Source organism: Pseudorasbora parva, chromosome 6, assembly GCF_024679245.1.
Source record: "Pseudorasbora parva isolate DD20220531a chromosome 6, ASM2467924v1, whole genome shotgun sequence".
In the NCBI taxonomy this organism is placed as follows: Eukaryota; Metazoa; Chordata; class Actinopteri; order Cypriniformes; family Gobionidae; genus Pseudorasbora; species Pseudorasbora parva.
Genome location: NC_090177.1, coordinates 2,173,139 through 2,195,237, shown reverse-complemented (window position 1 = coordinate 2,195,237; position 22,099 = coordinate 2,173,139). Strand labels below are relative to the sequence as shown.

General features: G+C 41.8%; 1 protein-coding gene and 1 pseudogene across 1 annotated transcript; both read right to left on the bottom strand.

The window, feature by feature from the left end:
- Positions 1-1,621: 1,621 nt before the first annotated feature.
- On the bottom strand, positions 1,622-21,170 carry LOC137079165 (alpha-2,8-sialyltransferase 8E-like). Its single transcript, XM_067447128.1, has 7 exons — positions 21,054-21,170; positions 10,163-10,243; positions 9,993-10,079; positions 7,224-7,368; positions 2,858-2,970; positions 2,676-2,759; positions 1,622-2,427 (listed from the first exon to the last, which is right to left on the bottom strand). Exons 1-7 carry the CDS (start codon positions 21,158-21,160, stop codon positions 1,935-1,937), a joined length of 1,110 nt encoding a protein of 369 aa, XP_067303229.1. The 5' UTR covers positions 21,161-21,170; the 3' UTR covers positions 1,622-1,934.
- LOC137080290 (5S ribosomal RNA) lies at positions 13,120-13,236 on the bottom strand (annotated as a pseudogene).
- Positions 21,171-22,099: the final 929 nt, after the last annotated feature.

Below are 22,099 nucleotides of genomic sequence, written 5' to 3'. Positions count from 1 at the left end.
ATATATATATATATATATATATATATATATATATATATATCAACTGGTCAGCAAAAAAGGTATACCAGAGCACGTTCTTGGCAGAAACTATCTAATACTTTCGGTTCAATTAACAGTTAATAATAACTAATTTACATAAAAGGAAAACAAAAAGTTGGCATATTGTCTCAGGCAGAAGAGAAGTCATCTGCATGAGGAGGGAAACCTCAAAGTCCCCCTGCTTGCTGTGTGGCTTTTATCCTCAGTCTCAAGTATTTGAGGTTCAAGTCAAGTTTCAAGTTTTTGAGGTCCAAGTCAAGCCAAGTTTCAAGTATCACTGCTTGCTCTGTGGCTTTTATCCTCAGTCTCAAGTATTTGAGGTTCAAGTCAAGTTTCAAGTTTTTGAGGTCCAAGTCAAGCCAAGTTTCAAGTCTCTCTGCCTGCTGTGTGGCTTTTATCCTTAGTTTCAAGTCTTTGAGATCCAAGTTAAGCCAAGTCAAGTTTTAAGTCTTTGTGTTCTATGTCTAGTCAAGTCAATTCTCAAGTCTCTCTTCTTGCAGTGTGGCTTTTATCCTTAGTTTCAAGTCTTTGAGGTTTAAGTCTAGTCAAGTCAATTAAGTCAAGTATTTGAGGTTCAAGTCAAGTCAATTCTCAAGTCTCTCTGCTTGCTGCTTGGCTTTTATATTCAGTTTCAAGTCTTTGAGGTCCAAGTTAAGTCAAGTCAAGTTTCAAGTCTTTTAGGTTTAAGTCTAGTCAAGTCAAGTCTCAAGTATTTGAGGTTCAAGTCAAGTCATGTCAAGTCTCAAGTATTTGAGGTTCAAGTCAAGTCATGTCAAGTTTCAAGTATTTGAGGTTCAAGTCAAGTCAATTCTCAAGTCTCTCTGCTTACTGTTTGGCTTTTATCCTCAGTTTTAAGTCTTTGAGGTCCAAGACTAGTCAAGTCAAGTCTCAAGTATTTGAGGGTCAAGCCAAGTCTCAAGTATTTGAGGTTCAAGTCAAGTCAAGTCAAGTCTCAAGTATTTGAGGTTCATGTCAAGTCAAGCCAAGTCAAGTCTCAAGTATTTGAGGTTGATGTCAAGTCAAGTCTCAATTATTTGAGGTTCTCTCTGTATCTCTGCTTGCTGTGTGGCTTTTATGCTCAGTTTCAAGTCTTTGAGGTGCAAGTTAAGTCAAGTCAAGTCTCAAGTCTTTAGGGTCCAAGTCAAGTCTCAACTCTTGTTCTATTTTTACCATTCCCCCCCCCCAGCTAGTTGTTATAATTAACAGTGTGTTGAACTATCAAAACAGACAAAATACTACTTAAATCATTACTATTACTTTCCAACTTTATACAAAATGATACCATTAGAACCACCACAAGGGGGGAAAAATGCTGTGTATTTTGAGCTATTTGAGTTGCCGTAGTTTGCTGTAGCTCAAGCAATGCTGGATAATGTAGTCTTCGGATTAGAGCCGGCGGTAACAAAACTTGTGCATGGACAAGCATTTCAGTAAACAACACAAAGAAAAACATTTTATCTGCGTGTCTCGTTTGTGATAAGATTATATAATAACGCACTCCACCTAAACAGAGCCGGCGGTAACAAAACTTGTGCATGGACAAGCATTTCAGTAAAAAACACAAAGAAAAACATTTTATCTGCGTGTCTCGTTTGTGATAAGATTATATAATAACGCACTCCACCTAAACAAACTGATCCGTGAAAATGATTCAAAAGTGTTCATGCAATCATACAAAATAAATATAAATTTCACGAGTCCAAGTCAAGTTGCAAGTCTTTTTTTTTTTGTCCAAGTCGCAGACTCCAGTTTTCATCTCTGCTACAAACTCATTTCTCTGAAATGGCTTGTGTATGCAGAGCATTCTCAGCTGGTATAGATGTAGTGCAGATGGTATAGGTTGTAGTACACTTTTTTGTTTTGGTGTTGCCACCTCTCACAGTCCTTAGTCCACCCTATAAATTATTTTCTTGATCCGCCTCTGGTGAGGAGCAGGGCTGCAGGTGCAGTGTCAGCGCCCCCTGGATGTGGAGCTGCAAAAGCCGCACAAACTCCTCCGGCATCTTGTGCTTGCGGATGTTCACCGTCAGGTTATCGTAATAATGATACGGAACCGGCCGCTCCTGCAAGTCAATATCGAACGGCCAGAATCCGTAAACGTGCACGTGCTCACACAGTTCAAGTGCAGTGCTGATTAAAAAAAAACCTGAGGAGAGGCGGATCTCCTCCAGGCCACGCCCCTTCCAGTACCGGTCCACTGTCCCCAGGTAATAGGGGCTGAAGAAAAACACCGGCTGCTGAGGTCTGATTGGCTGCAGGACTCTGAGTGCTCTGAGTGAATCTGGTGTGCAGAATGTGTAGGCAAAGGCGGGAATAATGAGGGGGGCGTTTCCGTACACACTGACCCGCTCCACCAATGGATCCGGATTCGTCTCCAGGTCTTTGTATCTACAGACAGAGAGTTTTTAAGAAACGGTACTAACAAGAATCTGAGATCTTAAACTGAATCTGAAAAGTCTTAATTAAAAATGTTAATTAAAGCTGTTTATGATTGATTGATTGATTGATTGATTGATTGATGATTGATTGATTGATTGATTGATTGATTGATTGATTGATTGATTGATTGATTGATTGATTGATTGATTGATTGATTGATTGATTGATTGATTGATTGATTTGATGTGAACACTGACTCTGTCCGAATCTGACTGGGGTTGATGGTTACCAAATCCGTCTTCAACCCAACATCACTGTTATTAATATGAGCCAAATTAAACCTGAAAGAGAGAGAAAACATCATATTAACAGGAAGGACGGAATACCTACGGATGTGTTGTTGTCAGTGAGGGAGCAAGGAATGATGGGATGTGTTTACCGTATGACGAAGTCTGCGCTGTCAATCTCATTCCCACAGCTGCTGTTTTTCAGAATCCCACCACTGCCGACCACAGCACACCGACCCAGACGCTGACCGGACCAGGGAATGTCCTGCACACACACACACACACACACACACACACACACACACACACACACACACACACACACACACACACACACACACACACACACTTGAATATGTGGTTTCCTGGGACTCTCCATAGACAACCTGTTTTTTATACTGTACAAACCCAAATCTTTCTACACTATTCCTACCCCTAAATCCCATTCCTACACATAAACCTACCATGTTCAGAAACATCACTTAATATAATTTATAAGCTGTTTTCCTCAGCGGACCAAATGTTTTTTTTAAATAAAAATGGTAAACCCTTTGTGTAGGGTTTACCATGAACACACTCACACTCGGACCACGTATGGGGTGTAAGAGCTGACTTTTTAGTGGATACCTTAGGTAACTGAGAGGTGAACTGATGTGTATATGCTCTTGCCAGCTGTCTGACCTAAATCCTATATTATACAGGTGTTAGACTTTAGACGTCACGGTCACGTGTTAGACCTGAGCTCAATGTGCCCAGTGGGGTGGCAGCGACATAGCTTAGAAAGTAAAACATTTTCGTCTGGATACTGGATACTGTAGGTGTGGAAAAGCATCTGGTTAACATGTGTCTGAATAACATACATGTGGAAGCACATTGATAATCTCTTAGCTTTATCTCTATTTTACCCCAAAGAAAGGGGTATCTTTGTCCATCAGTTTAAAAAAAGTTTCACACAGGTCAGAAGTGAACAAAAAATGTCCATGTCAAAAAACTCTCATAAAAATCCCTTGGCAGATTATTGTTGTAGTCAAAAAAGTTTAAAAAGTAAACAAAAAAAGTTTTGTTTTTAAAACATGTTGAGCTCTAAAACTGCTAGAAAAGCATAGCCATACATCTAAAAAAAAAAAAGCTGTTTCAAATTTAAGGTTGATATCTCAAAAAATTAGCTCTCGGAAAGATTTTGTTAACTTTTTCCCCATTAGATGCCAGCAAGTAATGCAGACTGTTCCCAGAGGTGAGAGAGTAGTGGTAGGGGCAGATTTGAATAGATATGTTGGGGAAGGTAATAGTGGGGACGAGGAAGTGATGGGCAGATTTGGTCTTCAGGAAAGGAACCCAGAAGGACAGAGGTTGGTAGACTTTGCTAAAAGTAGGGAGATGGCTGTGGTGAACACTTTCAAAAGCGGCAGGAACACAGGGTGACATATAAGAGAGGTGGCAGGAGCACACAAGTGGACTATATCTTATGTAGACGCTGTAATATGATGGGAATTAGCGATTGTAAAGTAGTGGTAGGTGAGAGTGTAGCCAGTCAGCATAGGATGGTGGTGTGTAAGATGAAGAGAGTAAAGGCAGAGCAGAAGACAAAGTGGTGGAAGTTGGAAGTGGTGGAAAAGGAAGAGTGCTGTGTGGTTTTCAGGGAGGAGTTGAGGCAAGCTTTAGGTGGACAGGAGGGGCTTCCGGGTGACTGGACTACTACAGCCAAAGTGATCAGGGAGACAGGAAGAAAGTTGCTAGGTGTGTCATCTGGAAAGAGGAAAGAAGACAAGGAGACTTGGTAGTGGAATGAGGAAGTCCAGGAGAGTATCCAGAGGAAGAGGTTAGCTAGGAAGAAGTGGGACAGTGAGAGGACGGAGGAAAGTAGACAGGAATATAGGGTGATGCAGCGTGAGGTTAAGATAGAGGTGGCAAAGGCCAAACAGAGAGCGTATGAGGACATGTATGCAAGGTTAGATAGTAAAGAAAGTGTGAGGGATGTGTATCGGTTAGCAAGGCAGAGGGATAGAGATGGAAAGGATGTGCAGCAGGTTAGAGTGATTAAAGATAGAGATGGAAATGTTTTGACAGGTGACAGGAGGGTGAGGGAAAGATGGAAGGAGTACTCTGAGGAACTGATGAATGAGGAAAATGACAGGGAGAGAAGAGTTGTCGAGGCAAATATTGTTGACCAGGAAGTAGACAGTATTAGCAAGGGTGAAGTTAGGAGAGCTTTGAAGAGGATGAAGAGAGGAAAGGCAGTTGGTCCTGATGACATACCAGTGGAGGTATGGAAGTGTCTAGGAGAGATGGCAGTCGAGTTTTTAACCAGGCTGTTCAACGAGGTCTTAGAGAGTGAGAGGATGCCTGAGGAATGGAGGAGAAGTGTTTTGGTGCCGATTTTTAAGAACAAGGAAGATGTGCAGAGTTCTGGAAACTACAGAGGTATTAAGCTGATGAGCCATACAATGAAGTTGTGGGAAAGAGTAGTGGAAGCAAGGCTACGGGGAGAAGTGGACATTTGTGAGCAGCAGTATGGTTTCATGCCAAGAAAGAGCACTACAGATACATTACTTGCTTTGAGAATGTTAATGGAGAAGTACTGAGAGGGTCAGAAAGAGCTGCATTGTGTCTTTGTAGATTTAGAAAAAGCATATGACAGAGTGCCAAGAGAGGAGCTGTGGTATTGTATGAGGAGGTCTGGAGTGGCAGAGAAGTATGTTAGAGTGGTGCAGGATATGTATGACGGGGTAAGGTGTGCCGTAGGTGAGACCGAGGACTTAACGGAGAAGGTGGGACTGCATCAAGGATCGGCTCTGAGCCCCTTCTTGTTTGCGGTGGTGATGGACAGGCTGTCAAATGATGTCAGACAGGAATCTCCATGAACTATGATGTTTGCGGATGACATTGTGATGTGTAGTGAGGGCAGGGAGCAGGTCTAGAGAGGAAAGTCTAGAGAGGTGGAGGTTTGCTCTGGAGAGAAGAGGAATGAATGAGGCATTTAGATAGCGCTTTCATATGTACTACGTACACCCTAAGCGCTTCACACTCATGTCAGGGGGCTCTCCTCAACCACCACCAGTGTTTAGCTCCCCTTGGATGATGTGACGGCAGCCACAGTACAACGGCGCCAGTGCGCTCGCTACACACCAGCAATAGGTGGAGAGGAGAGAGGGCGATAGAGCCAATTCAGTGGATGGGGATTATTAGGAGGCCATGATTGGTAAGGGCCAATCGAGGGAATTTGGCCAGGACACCGGGGTTACACCCCTACTCTTTTTACGAGAAGTGCCATGGGATTTTTAATGACCACAGAGAGTCAGGACCTCAGTTTAATGTCTCATCCGAAGGATGGAAGGTTAGTCGCAGCAAGACAGAATACATGTGTGTGAATGAGAGGGAACCAAGTGGAACAGTGAGGTCACAGGGAGAAGAGGTAAAGAAGGTGCAGGATTTTAAGTACTTAGGGTCAACAGTCCAGAGCAATGGGGAGTGTGGAAAAGAGGTAAAGAAGCGTCTGCAGGCAGGTTAGAATGCGTGGAGAAAAGTGTCAGGTCTGTTGTGTGATAAAAGAGTACCAGCAAGAATGAAAGGAAAGGTGTACAGGACTATAGTGAGACCAGCGATGTTGTATGGTTTGAGGAAAAGACAGGAGGAAGAGCTAGAGGTAGCAGAGCTGAAGATGTTGAGGTTCTCTTTGGGAGTGACGAGGATGGATCGGATCAGGAATGAGTACATCAGAGGAACAGCACATGTCAGATGTTTTGGAGACAAAGTTAGAGAGGCTAGGTTGAGATGGTTTGGACATGTTCAGAGGAGGGAGAGGTAATATATTGGTAAAAGGATGCTGAGGTTATTAGAGCTGCCAGGCAGGAGGTCGAGAGGAAGACCAAAGAGGAGGTTTATGGATGTAGTGAAGGAGGACATGAAGGTAGTCGGTCTGAGAGAAGAGGATACAGAGGATAGAAATAGATGGAGGCAGATGATTCGCTGTGCCACACTCTGACATTCATGCCAACACACAGTTACACCTGCATAATTTATCAAATTGGCTTTATTATAAAAAAAATAAAAAAAATAGCACCATCTGGTAAAAAATTAGCAAAATTTTAATTTTGAAGCCTTACCAACAATAAAAGCCTTTTAACAAAGATTGCATCATTTTATAGTTAAATGGCAATGGGATTAATGGGTTTTAATGGGGGCAGTTTTATCCAAAAGGGCCTGAGAGGAGGTCTTTAAAATTAAAATACACACCTCTGGCAAATTTTATGCAGTTAGCATAAAAATAAAAAATAAAAACTGAAAAAAGGCAAAAAATGTCCATAAGGATGCTCAAGGGTTAAGGTGATAATGATCATACCAATACCTGAAGAAAGCATTACAAATCCATCTTCCAATCTTGGCCACCCCTGTTGCGCAAGCATTTTGACCACATTAACACTGACTTTTCTTTCTTTACAAAGGTCATGCACACATTCCAGTTTGTTACATCACCTCAATATGGGAAAAATAACAAGCACAAAACACACGCACACACACCTCGGGCAGCATACTGTGAAGGTCTGCTTTAATTTTGTATGTCTTTTTGGTGCGCATTTCATATGGGATGGCTTGATTGATGGCTGTGTTGCGTTTGGTGAGTATTAACGATCCTGTGGCGTTACAACAAAACTGCAGCCTGACTCTGTCATAAACACAAAGAGAGGGGGGGGGGGGTAAGAATTCACATTAGTTACCTTTCAGTCAGTCTAGTTTGAGAGCACAATCATCTTCAACTGTAACTAAACAAGCCAGTGCACATTGAAGTGCGAGATTTGCATTAGCGTAGGTATAATAATGTTAATATTCAGGTAATTCAGTACATTTAAACATTTTCACTTGTTAATATTTATCTTAAGATTCAATAGAAAATATTCTATTCAGTAAATATTGTTTGTTTATCCCTCATGTACTTCTTTATTGTTCTACTTATTATTTGATGGACAGATTAAAGGAGGGAGGGTTGTAGTGGGAGCGTTGGGGTGTCAGGTTTGTGACTGTGTGCCAATGGCAAAATAGTTTACATGGCTCACGACCCCAAGGAGAATTTTGCTTAGAGCCCCAGAGACGTCAGGACCGGCTTTGGTCATAACAAACCATATTTGGAAGTTCCTGAAAAAATTCTTCTACACAGTATCAAACTCTGTTATCCTAAAATAACAAGGGCCAGATAGAGCGCATCCGGAAAGTATTCACAGCACTTCACTTTTGTTACAGCCTTATTCCACAAAAAAAAATCTCAATTCTACAAACAATACCCCATAATTGCAATATAGAAAAAGTCTGTTTGAAATATGTGTAAATTTATTAAAAATAAAAAATGAAAAAAATCACACATCAGTATTCACAGCCTTTGCCATGCCACTCAAAAATAAGGTCAGGTGCTCCAGTTTCCACGTATCCTCCTTGAGATGTTTCTACAGCTTGATTGGAGCCCACCTATGGTCAATTCTGTGGATTGGACATGATTTGGAAAGGCACACACCTGTCTATATAAGCTCTCACAGTTAACAGTGCATGTCAGAGCACAAACCAAGCCATGAAGTAACTGAGACAGGATTGTATCAAAGCACAGATCTGAGGAAGGGCACAGAAACATTTCTGGAGCTTTGAAGGAGCTCAGTGTCCTTCATCATCTGTACATGGAAGAAGTTTGGAGCCACCCGGACTCTTCCTAGATCTGCCATCAGCCAAACTGAGTGATCGGGGGAGACGGGCCTTAATCAGGGAGGACACCAAGAACCTGATGGTCAGTCTGACAGAGCTCCCGCATTTCTCTGTGGAGAGAGGAGAACCTTCCTGAAGAACAACCGTCTCTGCAGCTCTCCACCAATCAGGCCCGCGTGAGAGAGACGGAAGCCACTCCTCAGGAAAAGGCCTTCTGGAGTTTGCCCAAAGGCACCTGAAGGACTTTCAGACCATGAGGAACAAAATACTCTGGTCTGATGAAACAAAGATTGAACTCTTTGGCCTGAATGGCAAGCGTCATGTCTGAAGGAAACCAGACACCGCTCATCAGCTGGCCAATCCCATCCCTACAGTGAAGCATGGTGGTGGCAGCATAATGCTGTGGGGGTGTTTTTCAGCCGCAGGAACTGGGAGACTAGTCCGGATCGAGAGAAAGATGAATGCTACAATGTACAGAGACATCCTTGATGAACACCTGCTCCAGAGCGCTCTGGACCTCAGATGGGGCGAAGGCTCATCTTACAACAGGACAATGACTCTAAGCACACATGATATAAGCCGGGATAACAAAGAATTGGCTACGGGACAACTCTGGGAGTGTCCTTGAGTGACCCAGCCATAGTCCAGACCCAATTGAACATCTCTTGGAGAGATATGAAAATGGCTGTGCACCGACGGTACCATCCAACCTGATGGAGCTCGAGAGGGCCTGTATCGAGAAACTGGCCAAAAATAGTGTGCCAAGGTTGTAGCATCATACTTAAAAAGACTTGAGGCTCTAATTGGTGCCAACGGAGCATCAACAAAGGATTGAGCAAAGGCTATGAATACTAATGGACATGTGATTTTTTTTCAAAGATTTCAAACAAACTTCTTTCATGTTGTCATAATGAGGTATTGTTTGTTGAATTGAGGTAAAAAAAAAAAATGAATTTAATCCATTTTGAAATAAGGCTGTAACATGAAATGTGGAAAAAGTGAATACTTTCCGGATGCACTGTAAGAGCATATTTCCTAAAAAGCGGAAGTGGAAAGTTCTGCGCGTGATCTACTGACAACGCGTACATTAAAGTAAACAGATGCAGCCGGATCATTTCCAAAATGTCCAACACAATCTACCAGTTAGCATTTGGTTTAAAACATGTTTTTTTTGGGTGGTAAATAATGGCACAAAATCCAGTAAATTGACAAGCACAAACCTCAGTAAATCATCTTGCGTGATTCACTTAAATACTCCAATAAATATTGCCTCTGAAAGAGAAACTCCAACAAATGCATATGCAATAAGGTCAGCCGCACAAATAACCCTGTCCATGCTGTTTGAACCCAAATTATTCAGTATTGCTTACAATTTTTGGAGCAAAGATGGAGAGATAAAGACACTAAAGGAATTTGCAACTGAGCATACAAGTTTTTCCTGTAGCTCAAAAAGCAGATTATGACACAAAGACAATCTGTACAATACTCAGGCAATTCAGCAATTTGAGGAAAATGTAAATCTTGAATGCAATGCATGTCAATTTTGGACGATAAGCACCTGTCAATCACTTACACGTGAATGTAGTTATTAAAAACACTTACCTGTTTAGCTCCTGCTCGGTTTCGTTGAACTTGTACGGGCAGCTCATGAGATCTGTTAGCTCAGCCGTAAAACTCTTGAATTCTATGCTGAGAGGGAAACAAAGACATTTAATTAAATTGTCAATACTGTGAAACACAAGTAACGCTGGTTGGTCTTCATTTTCACACACCTTTCGGCGGGTTTGATCACGGAAAACTTGTCTCTGAGTTTTGTGCAGCGCAGCAGATGAAGTGACTTATTCATTGCATCCCTGAAAGAACAAGAGCAAAAGACATTTTTTCGCTGTTCTTCAACTCTATGTCTAATGGCCTTAAAGGATCGATATATTGCACACAATCTACTTCATTTCTTCATTTTTCGAGTTCAAGAACCCTCTTCCCTTTAATGGACTCTTGATGTGTCATTACTGGTTGAATTATAAGATAATCAATAGTAAACTTTACAGGATTTTCTGTGGCCCTATTGTTTCTATTTGGGTCTTTTCAAGAGTGGTGAAGTTCTTCTTAAAGAGCAGGTTGCACAACTGGAAAGACTAAAGCCCCTTACACACTGCACGTCGGACCCGCAATATTCCCGGAGCATTGCCGGGTCGCCTTCTGTGTGAAAGCAACCACGTCCCGGAATGGATTACCGAACTGAACCCGGGTCGGGGACCTAGTAATATTGCGGGATTGGACCCGGGACGAGCGCTGTGTGAACAAAAGCCGAAACTAATGCCACAGCGTGTACGTAGTTATCGTGCGACTCCTAGAGCTTGTTTCTTCAATAACACAACCCTGCAGTGCCAGAAGAGCTCGTCGGTGTTTTAAACGCAGAGAGTGTTCGTATACAAAAGAAACTAAAATTAAACAAACAGAAATGAGCGCAAACTGGACACAAGTCGAGACCACGGAGCTCCTTACTATCCGCGCTGAAGCGGAGATCGCTCGCCGTTATACTTCACATCAGGATGTCACGTGTCAACTCGACCCGGGACCGTTACGGGTTGTGTGTGAAAGCGCACATATTACGGTATTTCGCTGGCAGTGTGAATGGACCAAATCTAGCGGCCCGGGAACAAATGCCGGGTCGCATTATCCGTGTATTTGCCGGAATCGCAGTGTGAAAGGGGCTTAGGACAACAATTTCTGCAAGAACATGGCAACGAAAACAATTAAAATCCTAAATATTCCATGCAAGGAGATGATGCTTGATATGAATGTTGATTCAGGATTACTACAGCGAGGCTATAATGATAATGCGTTCAATTTATATAGCGCTTTTCAAGGCACTCAAAGCGCTTTACATATAAGGGGGAATCTCCTCAACCACCACCAATGTGCAGCACCACCTGGATGATGCGACGGCAGCCATATTGCGCCAGAACGCCCACCACACACCAGCTGATTGGTGGAGAGGAGACTGAGTGATGAAGCCAATCAGGATATGGGGATTATTAGGAGGCCATGATGGACAGGGGCCAATGGGCAAATTTGGCCAGGATGCCGGGGTTACACCCCTACTCTTTTTCCGAAAGACATCCTGGGATTTTTAATGACCACAGAGAGTCAGGACCTCGGTTTAACGTCTCATCCGAAAGACGGTGCTCTTTTGACAGTAATCAATCAATCAATCAACTTTATTTATATAGCGCTTTTACAATCACGATTGTGTCAAAGCAGCTTCACAGTGTCAAACAGGATAATATTGCGACAAAATTAGATTTGGCTGTACAGCCGTACTGGAGTAAACAGTGATGTTATCAGCTTATTTTAATTTATCATATAGCGACAATGTTGGCAGATCAGTATTATAGTTTATAGAATTAAATAAGACCTAATTCATATATTTTATTTGTATAATAAGTTGAATAACTTTAATCATATTTTTAGTGTCCCCAACTGAGCAAGCCAAGCCAAAGGCGACAGTGGCAAGGAACCAAAACTCCATCGGGGCATGATGGAGAAAAATAAACCTTGGGAGAAACCAGACTCAGTCGGGGTGCCAGTTCTCCTCTGGCCTATTAACACACCGTGTAAGATTATTATTCTGGCAACCTTACAGGTCGGAAATCATATTAGATCGGATTATTCAAAATTTTCAGGGTATCACGGAAGAGACAGATTTATTTAGGATGGGGCGTCAATTACACAAGAGTATGAATACATGAAAGATCGGAATTATTGCGCCGAAGACGGGTTTTGAGCATGACGTGCCAGTGAGGCAAATTCGGAGGAGACACCATTTGACACGGCTCAGCAGACACTCCAGGATGCGTTGGTCATGTCCAGGCAGGTCCACTATCCGATCCGGACAGGGCCCAGATCCGGGATAAACCTCGGGATAAACAGAGAGACTAACATTAGCGTAGATGTCACTCTTTTTATGATGTAACGAGTACATCAGGTGTTATGGGAAGTGTTCCCGGTTCCGGCTGACCTAGTTAATGCAGCCTAACAATCAGTCAATTGATCTGAATAATGAAAGTTAATAATGTTCCATGTGTATGCCATAGTAAAGAGATGTGTTTTTAGTCTAGATTTAAACTGACAGAGTGTGTCTGCTTCCCGAACAATGCTAGGAAGACTATTCCACAATTTAGGAGCTAAATAGGAAAATGATCGACCGCCTGCAGTTGATTTAGATATTCTAGGTATTATCAACTGGCCAGAGTTTTGAGACCGCAATCGACGTGATGGGGTATAATGCGTTAAGAGCTCGCTTAAGTACCGGGGAGCTAAACTATTTAGTGCTTTGTAAGTAATAAGCAAGATTTTAAAATGTATGCAATGTTTAATAGGGAGCCAGTGCAGTGTTGACAGAACTGGACTAATATGATCATACTTCCTGGTTCTAGTAAGAACTCGAGCTGCTGCGGTTTGGACCAGCTGGAGTTTGTTTATTAAGCGAGCAGGGCAACCACCCAGTAGAGCATTACAATAATCTAGCCTTGAGCTCATGAACGCATGTACTAACTGTTCAGCATTTTGCATTGAAAGCATGTGCCGTAATTTAGATATATTTTTAAGATGATAGAATGCGGTTTTACAGATGCTAGAAAGTATAGTGTCCCCATCACTATACTGGGGTGTCAGGACCCACACAGACCACAGGGTGAGCACCCCCTGCTGGCCTCACTAACGCCTCTACCAGCAGCTACCTGGTTTTCCCAGTTGGTCTCCCATCCAGGTACTGACCAGGCTCAGCCCTGCTTAGCTTCAGTGGGAAACCAGTCTTGGGCTACAGGGTGATATGGCTGCTGGTTGGTATTACTGATGTTGAAGACAAAGCGTAAACACATCAGTGCACTGATACCAGCCGCTCTCTGTACCATCTCTGTACTCAGTCCAGAAGCTGTTTTACTGGAAATACAACTTCCATTTCATGCAGACAAACTTCATTCCATCTGAAGAGAAAAGCCAGATATTTGATATATTAGTGCTCAGATATGACAGCGCCAACAGGAAGATTATACCATGTCATTGTTATACCATGTCATTCAAAAAAATAAATAAAGTTGAGCTAACTAACTTAAAAAAGGCAACTTAATCGCATCTAACTCAACAAATCCACTCCAGGTAAAATCAACTTAAATACTTTTGTTCATCTAATGAATGGCAGGTAATCTTTTTACCTTAAAACGTTGTGTCAAGACAGTTAAAGATTGTTTAGCAATTCAAGCAGCTACAGTATTTATTTTTTCATCATGAAAATCATTGGCCTCTCAAAATGTAATGTAACCCTCGTTCCCTGGAGTACGCTGACGTCACTGCCGTATTTGGGATCACTTCTGGGAGTCCTATCAACTCAACAAGTGTTCACAGAATGGGCCAATGGCCGTTGGTGTGCGAGATCTCATGCTCCTCCCCACAGCTCAGGTATAAAAACAGAAGCGGAGGCATCTGGAGCAAAGCCATGGCATGCAGGGAACATTGAAACATGGCCATAGGACAGCTTAAAATGTTATCTGATCTAATCAAAACAAACTAAAATATTTTGTCAATAAAATACAGTTCACTGTTTCTTATAAATGAATGGCATTTTTTTTAAATTAAACTTTTTTGAGTTTGACAACAAACCGTTAAACAGAGATACAGCATAATTATTAATAATTTCTGAACACTGACTCATATTCACACTTTCCTCGTGGTTTCTCAATAGAATTCATAAAAGTTTCGAATATAATATCATATTTCTAAATAGGGCCTCATTGTAACACTTTGTGACAACGGCTCGTGTCTTCTGCTGGTTAGACCGCATTTAATTACTCTCTCAACTCTTAAATAACAGATACAAGTTTAAAATAATATCAGGTTTGTCTCATTTTTTATCAAATTTGATGAAAAATTAACTTAATTTTTTTTTTTTAAATTAGCTTTGTTAACTAACGTTAGATGGTAATTGAAACTAATCCGAAAAACTTAGCATATAAAAGTGTAGTAATTCATTCAGACACCATCGATTGTTGGTGTGTGTAATGATCAGTTTAAACTACTGAATAGACAGCTTACCATTCTGAAACATCCAGCAAAAGTCTCTCCTGAGCAGGTTATAATTGATCCTCTTCGATATTCTCCGGGTCTGATTCCGGCTCAAATTGATAAGGCAATATAGACATTTTTGCAATAACATTGAGCGCGCGTATCTCCCCGTTATCATAAGAGGCGTGACCTTTCCGGGCAACGTGCGCTAAGCTGCTGTCCAATCACAGCGCGGGAAGCGCTGGCCCAATCAGAACTCGTTACGCGTTTTTGAAGGAGGGACTTCATAGAACAAGGAAATCACCATTTTTAGGACAGAGGAAACAGCGCCGTACAGATAAGTCAATTGTGTGAAAAATACTGTGTTTTTTTACACGCGAAACATGAACTCATGTTATATTGCACACTGTAAACATAATCAAAGCTTCGAAAACACGAGAAGAACGGGACCTTTAATGCTAAACCTTTTTTCGCAAAAAATCCTTGGATGAAAACCTGGCATGCATTACTAGAAATAAAAAAGTGCGACAGCTGGCACCATTACAGTTAACAGAAAACAAGTCGCCATCTTCCCCGACTTCACAGCCAATGTTGCACAAGCCAGATTGCCACTCACAGAAGTGAAAAAAACAAATCTACAACTGACCAGATGTCCGGTGTGCCTTAATTTACCCTGCCAAACTAAATGGATAATGTCCCTCACCACTGCACGTATCGCATGTATTCTACTCCTAACAAACCTGACTCTGAGCCTGCAAGACTTGAACTGGGTGTGTCTAATGAGGGAGACGTACAAAGGTGAAGCTGTCCCCAGCACATGTTTGAGGACCGCTGCTCTAAACCACAAGCTTCAACTAGACTCAATGGGTATAAATCAGAGGTTTTCGAATTAGATCGAGGTAGCAGACAGGGCTGTACACCATTATCATTTGCCATAGGCATAGAGCCTCTTGCCCAGCTCATAAGAGAAATTTCTGTTATAAAAGGCATTGTGTTAGGAGGAGAGTAGCATAAAATCTCGCTATACGCTGATGCTGTTCTTTACATATCAAACCCTCAATCCCCCAACTCAAAAAAACGCATTTCCAAGTTTGGACACTATTTAGGTTATATAAACAAAACTGAGGCACTGAATACTGGAGGTCAAATTTCGGAGAGGGTGAGAAAACAGAGTGGCTTTAAGTGGCCCAAAGAGGGCAACAAGTACCCGGGGATCTATACAATAATCAGGCATAACATAATGACCACCATGGTCACCCTGACTGGTCCCATACGCAACAAACTGAGCTGCTCTGTGTATTCTGACAGCTTTCTATCAGAACCAGCATTAACTTCTGGAGCAGTTTGAGCTCCAGTAGCTCGTGTGTTTGATCGGACCCCACGGGCCAGCCTTCGCTCCCCACGGTCATCAATGAGCCTTGGCCGCCCATGACCCTGTGGCCGGTTCTCCACTGGTCCTTCCTTGGAGCACTTTTGATAGATACTGACCACTGCAGACCGGGAACAGCCCACAAGAGCTGCAGTTTTGGAGATGCTCTGACCCAGTCGTCTAGCCGTCACAATCTGGCCAAACTCGCTCAAATCCTTACGCTTGCCCATTTCTCCTGCTTCACACACATCAACTCTGAGGACAAAATGTTCACTTGCTGCCTAATATATCCCACCCACTAACAGGAGCCGCGATGAAGAGATCATCAGTGTTACTCACTTCACCTGTCAGTGCTCATAGTGCTCATAGGGGCGGCAGTGGCTCAGTGGTTCATGTAGGTTGTCTACAAACCTAAAGGTTGGTGGTTCAATCCCCGGTTCCACCTGACCAAGTGTCGAAGTGTCCATGAGCAAGACACCTAACCCCAGCTGCTCCCGACGAGCTGGATGGCGCCTTACATGGCTGACACCGCCGTCGGTGTATGAATGGGTGAATGTGAGGCAAAAATGTAAAGCGCTTTGGATAAAAGCGCTATATAAATGCAGTCCATTTATAAATGCAGTCCATTTAGTGTTATGCCTGTGCAGTGTATATCCTCATTATTGCAAGATCTATATGAAGCAAATTACCCTTAATTAATCAAATGCATCTATAAAGATCTGCAACAGTGGTCAGCAACTCTTCTGTCTTTTCTAGGTCAGGTAAAAAACACTATTTACTCACATAAGTCAAGTCACGTCAACTTTATTTATGAAGCGCTTTTTACAATGACGATTGTTTCAAAGCAGCTTCACAGCGTTAAACAGGACAATGTTCCAACAAAATTTGATTCCGCTGTACAGCCATTCTGGAGAAAATGGTGACGTTATCAGCTCATCTAAATTTATCAAATAGTGACAATGTGGGCAGATCATATGCAGTTGATACAGTTAATTTAGTAATACATTTTATTTGAATATTTAGTCTAAAACTTAGATAGAAATTTGAGTGTCCCCAACTGAGCAGGCAAAGCCAAAGGCGACAGCGGCAAAACTCCATCAGAGCATAAAGGAGAAACCAGACTCAGTCGTGGGGCAGTTCTCCTCTGGCCTATTAACACACAGTGTATAGCCCCGCTTCCACCGCAGGAACGTTACTCAGGAACTTTGGGTGGTACTCGGTGTGTTTCGACCGCAGGGTCTAAATGAAGTTCCGGGTAAATATTTCCCCCTCCAAACGGCCCTGCTCGCTAGGTAGTACTTTTTCAAAGTTCAGGAACTTTCGAGGGCGGGACTTGGGCGCTGAACGTGCTGATTGGTTGAGCATTTTATTTCAACCGGCATTTTAAAAGTCTTTTGTTCTGCGTTCAGTAAATATCACTCTTGCTCTCTGTCTGATGGCGTGCGTTCGTCTCAGCCATCTCACGTTCAATGTCCGTAATAGCTGATAATAATATACATTGTCATTTTAAATCTAGCTTTACAAGCTTTCTGAATATGCTGCTCTTTTCTGTCGTTGTTAATTACCTCTTTAGTAAACCTAACGTTATACATAACCAGCAAAAGCAGCACAGCTTGAATCTCTTCAATACTCGTTATTCATTTTTTTACAGTCTGTTTTTCACCAAGTAAACGACCTGACCGATTACTTTAGAGTGTGTGTCCTTACATGACGTGACAGCGCGCGCCGCGCTCATGTTGACGAGAGAGGAAAGCTCATATTTCTGAGGGGTAAACTTTTTATTTCGTAAGTTATGAAGATAATGTTGGAGTAATGACACAGCGTATATTGCCCCAGGCAGTTTTTACTTTAACTGCGCCTGACAGAAGAATTGATTTTTTTCTGAGATGATTATTACACTTTACAACAAATAATAATAGCTTATATAATACTGTATTAGTCCTCAGATTGAAAGTCATCACATGTAAACACCAGATCGGTTTAGATAAGGTCTCATGTAAACAGTCCACTAAATCTTTCAATCGGAATGAAAAAAAAGTGTGCTTGTAAACGTGGCTATAGTGTTGCGCAAAAATGATTACTGTCCGTCACTGACTTGGAGGAGCAGTCGCGCAGTCCTACATCACCGGACTAATCTGCCTAATCTTCACGGTACTTTAGATCGCGGTGGAAACGCAGACAGCTGCAGGTCTGGGGGGAGAAAAGTTCCTGTAAAAAAAGTTCCTGGTACAAATTGTTCCGTGTAATTTTGGTGGAAACGGGGCTTATGATTATTATTCTGGCAACCTTACAGATGCATTCCATTGCTAATATTGTAATCTGAATGAAGCTTATGCGGCATGTGTATTGCTTGGAAGCTCGATCCGGTTTAGCTCTAGCACCTGTGATATTTATTATGTCAGGCACGAGTTGGTGGGCGGGGCTTCAGAATTTCAGCGTTTGTCTGGACTCTAATGTCACAGGGAAGTACATTCACAGCTTGATCTTTTGTTGAGCAAGCTGTCAATAAAAGCTTTTATTTGACTAACAAGGAAGTTTTCAGCTCTATAAACTAACAGGATATTCTTATATTGCCATGGTCTTTTATATATCAAAGGCTCAAGGGAAACTTTATCTTTTTAATTTATGACCCCTTTAACATTTTTAGTCAGTGATGAGTTTAGTGAAACATTTTTCGTTTACAGCTTCTTTTGATTTGAATAGATCATGTGCTTTGTTAACACTGAAAACAAAAAAAGTCAAGCAGACCAATTAAAAGAAACACTGATCTCCATAATGGTGAGCCAACATTTTCAATAAAGCCTCTAAACCTCTGGAAACTCTCAGTAAGCAGACGGATCTCATGAAATGCCATATGCATGATACGCCAATTCATATGCCATTTTGGCGTACTATCAAGATAAATAATTGCTTTTTAGCGTGTTTATTACCGCTGTTTTATTCTATACCCTACACTGCCCCTACCCCTAAACCTACCCATCACACACACACTACCACTAAACCTACCCACCACACACACACTGCCCCTAAATCTACCCATCACACACACACACACTGCCCCTAAATCTACCCATCACACACATACACACACTACCCCTAAACCTACCCACCCACCACACACACACACTGCCCCTAAATCTACCCATCACACACACACACACTGCCCCTAAATCTACCCATCACACACATACACACACTACCCCTAAACCTACCCATCACACACACACACACACTGCCCCTAAATCTACCCATCACACACACACACACTGCCCCTAAATCTACCCATCACACACACACACACTGCCCCTAAATCTACCCATCACACACATACACACAGCCTCTAAACCTACCCATCACACAGACACTGTAGAAGCCTAAATGCAATTAATACATTATTTATTTTACATAGTTATATAGTAATTTACCTTTTTTCATTTATGTGGAGGAAATTGAAAGGGATATTTGCATTAGATTGATACAGTTAATATTTACAGTTATGCAAGGAGTTAATTGTGTAATTATCTAAAATGTGTGTGTATAACTTAGAGTGCATTTATAATACATTAGTGATATTTGAGGAATATAGGACCGTTTTGGCGTTTTTTCCCTTTAAACGCATGTACCTTTAAGACTCGAGAATGGTGAGAAGAAAGGAAAAAAGTTTGCCGGTGATCGGAGTCAGGCAAGGAGAGAGTGGAGCCTCACAGTTTTTTGACCTTTTCTCTCTCTCGTTAATTAATCATTTTATTTTTTGTAATGTTCTTGTGATTATGGTTTTGTTGCTAATCGAGTAAAAAGATACATTTTCACACAAGTGGTTCAGTGGATTTATTGATGTGGATTCGGACGAAGAGAGTGGACAAAGCGTCAAGCTAGGGCTTCATTCAGTGGAAACCTACAGACACTGTCCCTAAACCTACCCATCACACACACACACACACACACACACACACACACACACACACACACACACACAAACACTGCCCCTAAACCTACCCATCACACACACACTCCCTCTAAACCTACCCATCACACACACACTGTCCCTAAACCTACTCATCACACACACACACTGCCCCTAAACCTACCCATCACACACACACACACACACACACACACACGCACACACACGCGCACACACACACGCACACGCACACGCACACGCACACGCACACACTGCCCCTAAACCTACCCATCACACACACACTGCCCCTAAACCTACCCATCACACACACACACACACACACACACACACACACACACACACACACACACACACACACACACACACACACACACACTGCCCCTAAACCTACCCATCACACACACATACACACTGCTACTTAACCTACCCATCACACACACACACACACACACACACACACACACACACACACACACACACACACACACACACACACACACACACACACAGCCCCTAAACCTACCCATCACACACACACACACACACACACACACACACACACACACACACACACACACACACACACACACACACACACACATGTTTGGAGGACAGCAGCTCTCTAGGACTCCTCTAAGTTGAGGAAACAATGGTATAATTGTACCTAAGTACCTTTAAATGAAGTTAAATGTTTTTTTTTCCCTATAAACAAAATTGTACATTTTTCTGAGAGTGTACAACTAACTAACTACGGTTTTGCCCTGCTCACCCCTACTTAGTTTTATTATTACAGTAATTGTGAACCATATTCCATCATTTATCATTTGGTGATGAAGAAAAAGGAAGGCGAGTATATATCACGCAATGTTGGTGAAGTCTCAAAATCAGTCAGTCGTTCATTACAGATCACAGGAAAGTGAAAGTTAAACCTCATTCACAGAAATGAAAGATCATCTGCTTTAGCTGATAACACACTACTGTACGCTGATAACGGTCGTATTTTATCTTCTTAATATAATATCTATTGGGGCACATATAGCCTAGGGAAAAAGAGAAGTAGGCCATCTTCCCCGATAACCTATTTTATGTTAAACAAGTCGTTTTTGAAATAAAATTTGAAATCACACAGTGTGTGTCCAGCTTAAATAATAAAACGACCCCACGAGAAACAATTACTGTCATAATAAGGCTTTAGACTTCATGAGTTACGGGCTTCTTAAGAACTAGCAACACGAGCCAAATCTGAATTCATTTAAATAGCCATTATTGGATTATAATAAAATATTGGGATAATAAATGCTCTTACCTGGAAAAGTGTGTGTCAGTTGTATAGTAAAACATCACACACACACCCTGAAAGATGATCAGGACCATCATCACTGTGAAAATCCACTGGAGAGAGACAGAAGCCATCAGAGACACGAGTGAGTGTGTACATGAGAATTGGTATGTGTGTGTGTGTGTGTGTGTGTCGCCTTAAACCCCTGAATCACTCACACACACACACACACACACACACACACACACACACACACACACACACACACACACACACACACACACACACACACACACACACACACACACACACACACACACACACACACACATACCAATTGCATAACTCCACCCCTCAAACTTTATGACTTACCCTGTAAAATTTGACTTGTAATGTTGTGCAATGCTGTCTGTGAAAATGCAGTTCTTCTCGTTTGACTTTGGTATTGCCCTTGTCGAGAAAGGTTTCAGATTATTTTCGAAGGTGGAAATTCCGCTAACACTTTAGAAAAATGGTCCGTCATTAATAAGTAACTATGGAGGAAGTGGTAACACGTTATTTTAAGGTTCAGTTATTAAACATTAGCTAGTTTCTTATTATTATTATTATGCATATTGTCTGTTTATTAGCCCTTATAAAGCTCATATTAATGTCTTTTTCTTCATGACCTTATTCTACATCCCTGAATCTGACCCAATACCTAAACTTAAACGCTACAAAAACTACCTTACTAACTATTAATAAGCAGTAAATTATGAGTTTATTGATGAAAAAGTCATATTAATAGTGAATGTGTGTTCTCCATACTAAAGTGTTATTAAGGAAGTGATAAAGGACTAATGAGTAGTATATGGATATGTATGACTAAGGAGTATGTGATGTGGAAAGTAATCAGTAATATCACATTTACAACTAAGATACTGCCTTACTCGGTAATCAACAGTTACTGAACGAGATCGGATTTACTAAGATCTAATAACTTAGGCCCCGTCCACACGAAGCCAGCGCTTTCCCAATCCGATCTTTTTTTCCTCGTTTATAGAAATATCTGCGTCCATACGAGATTACCGAAA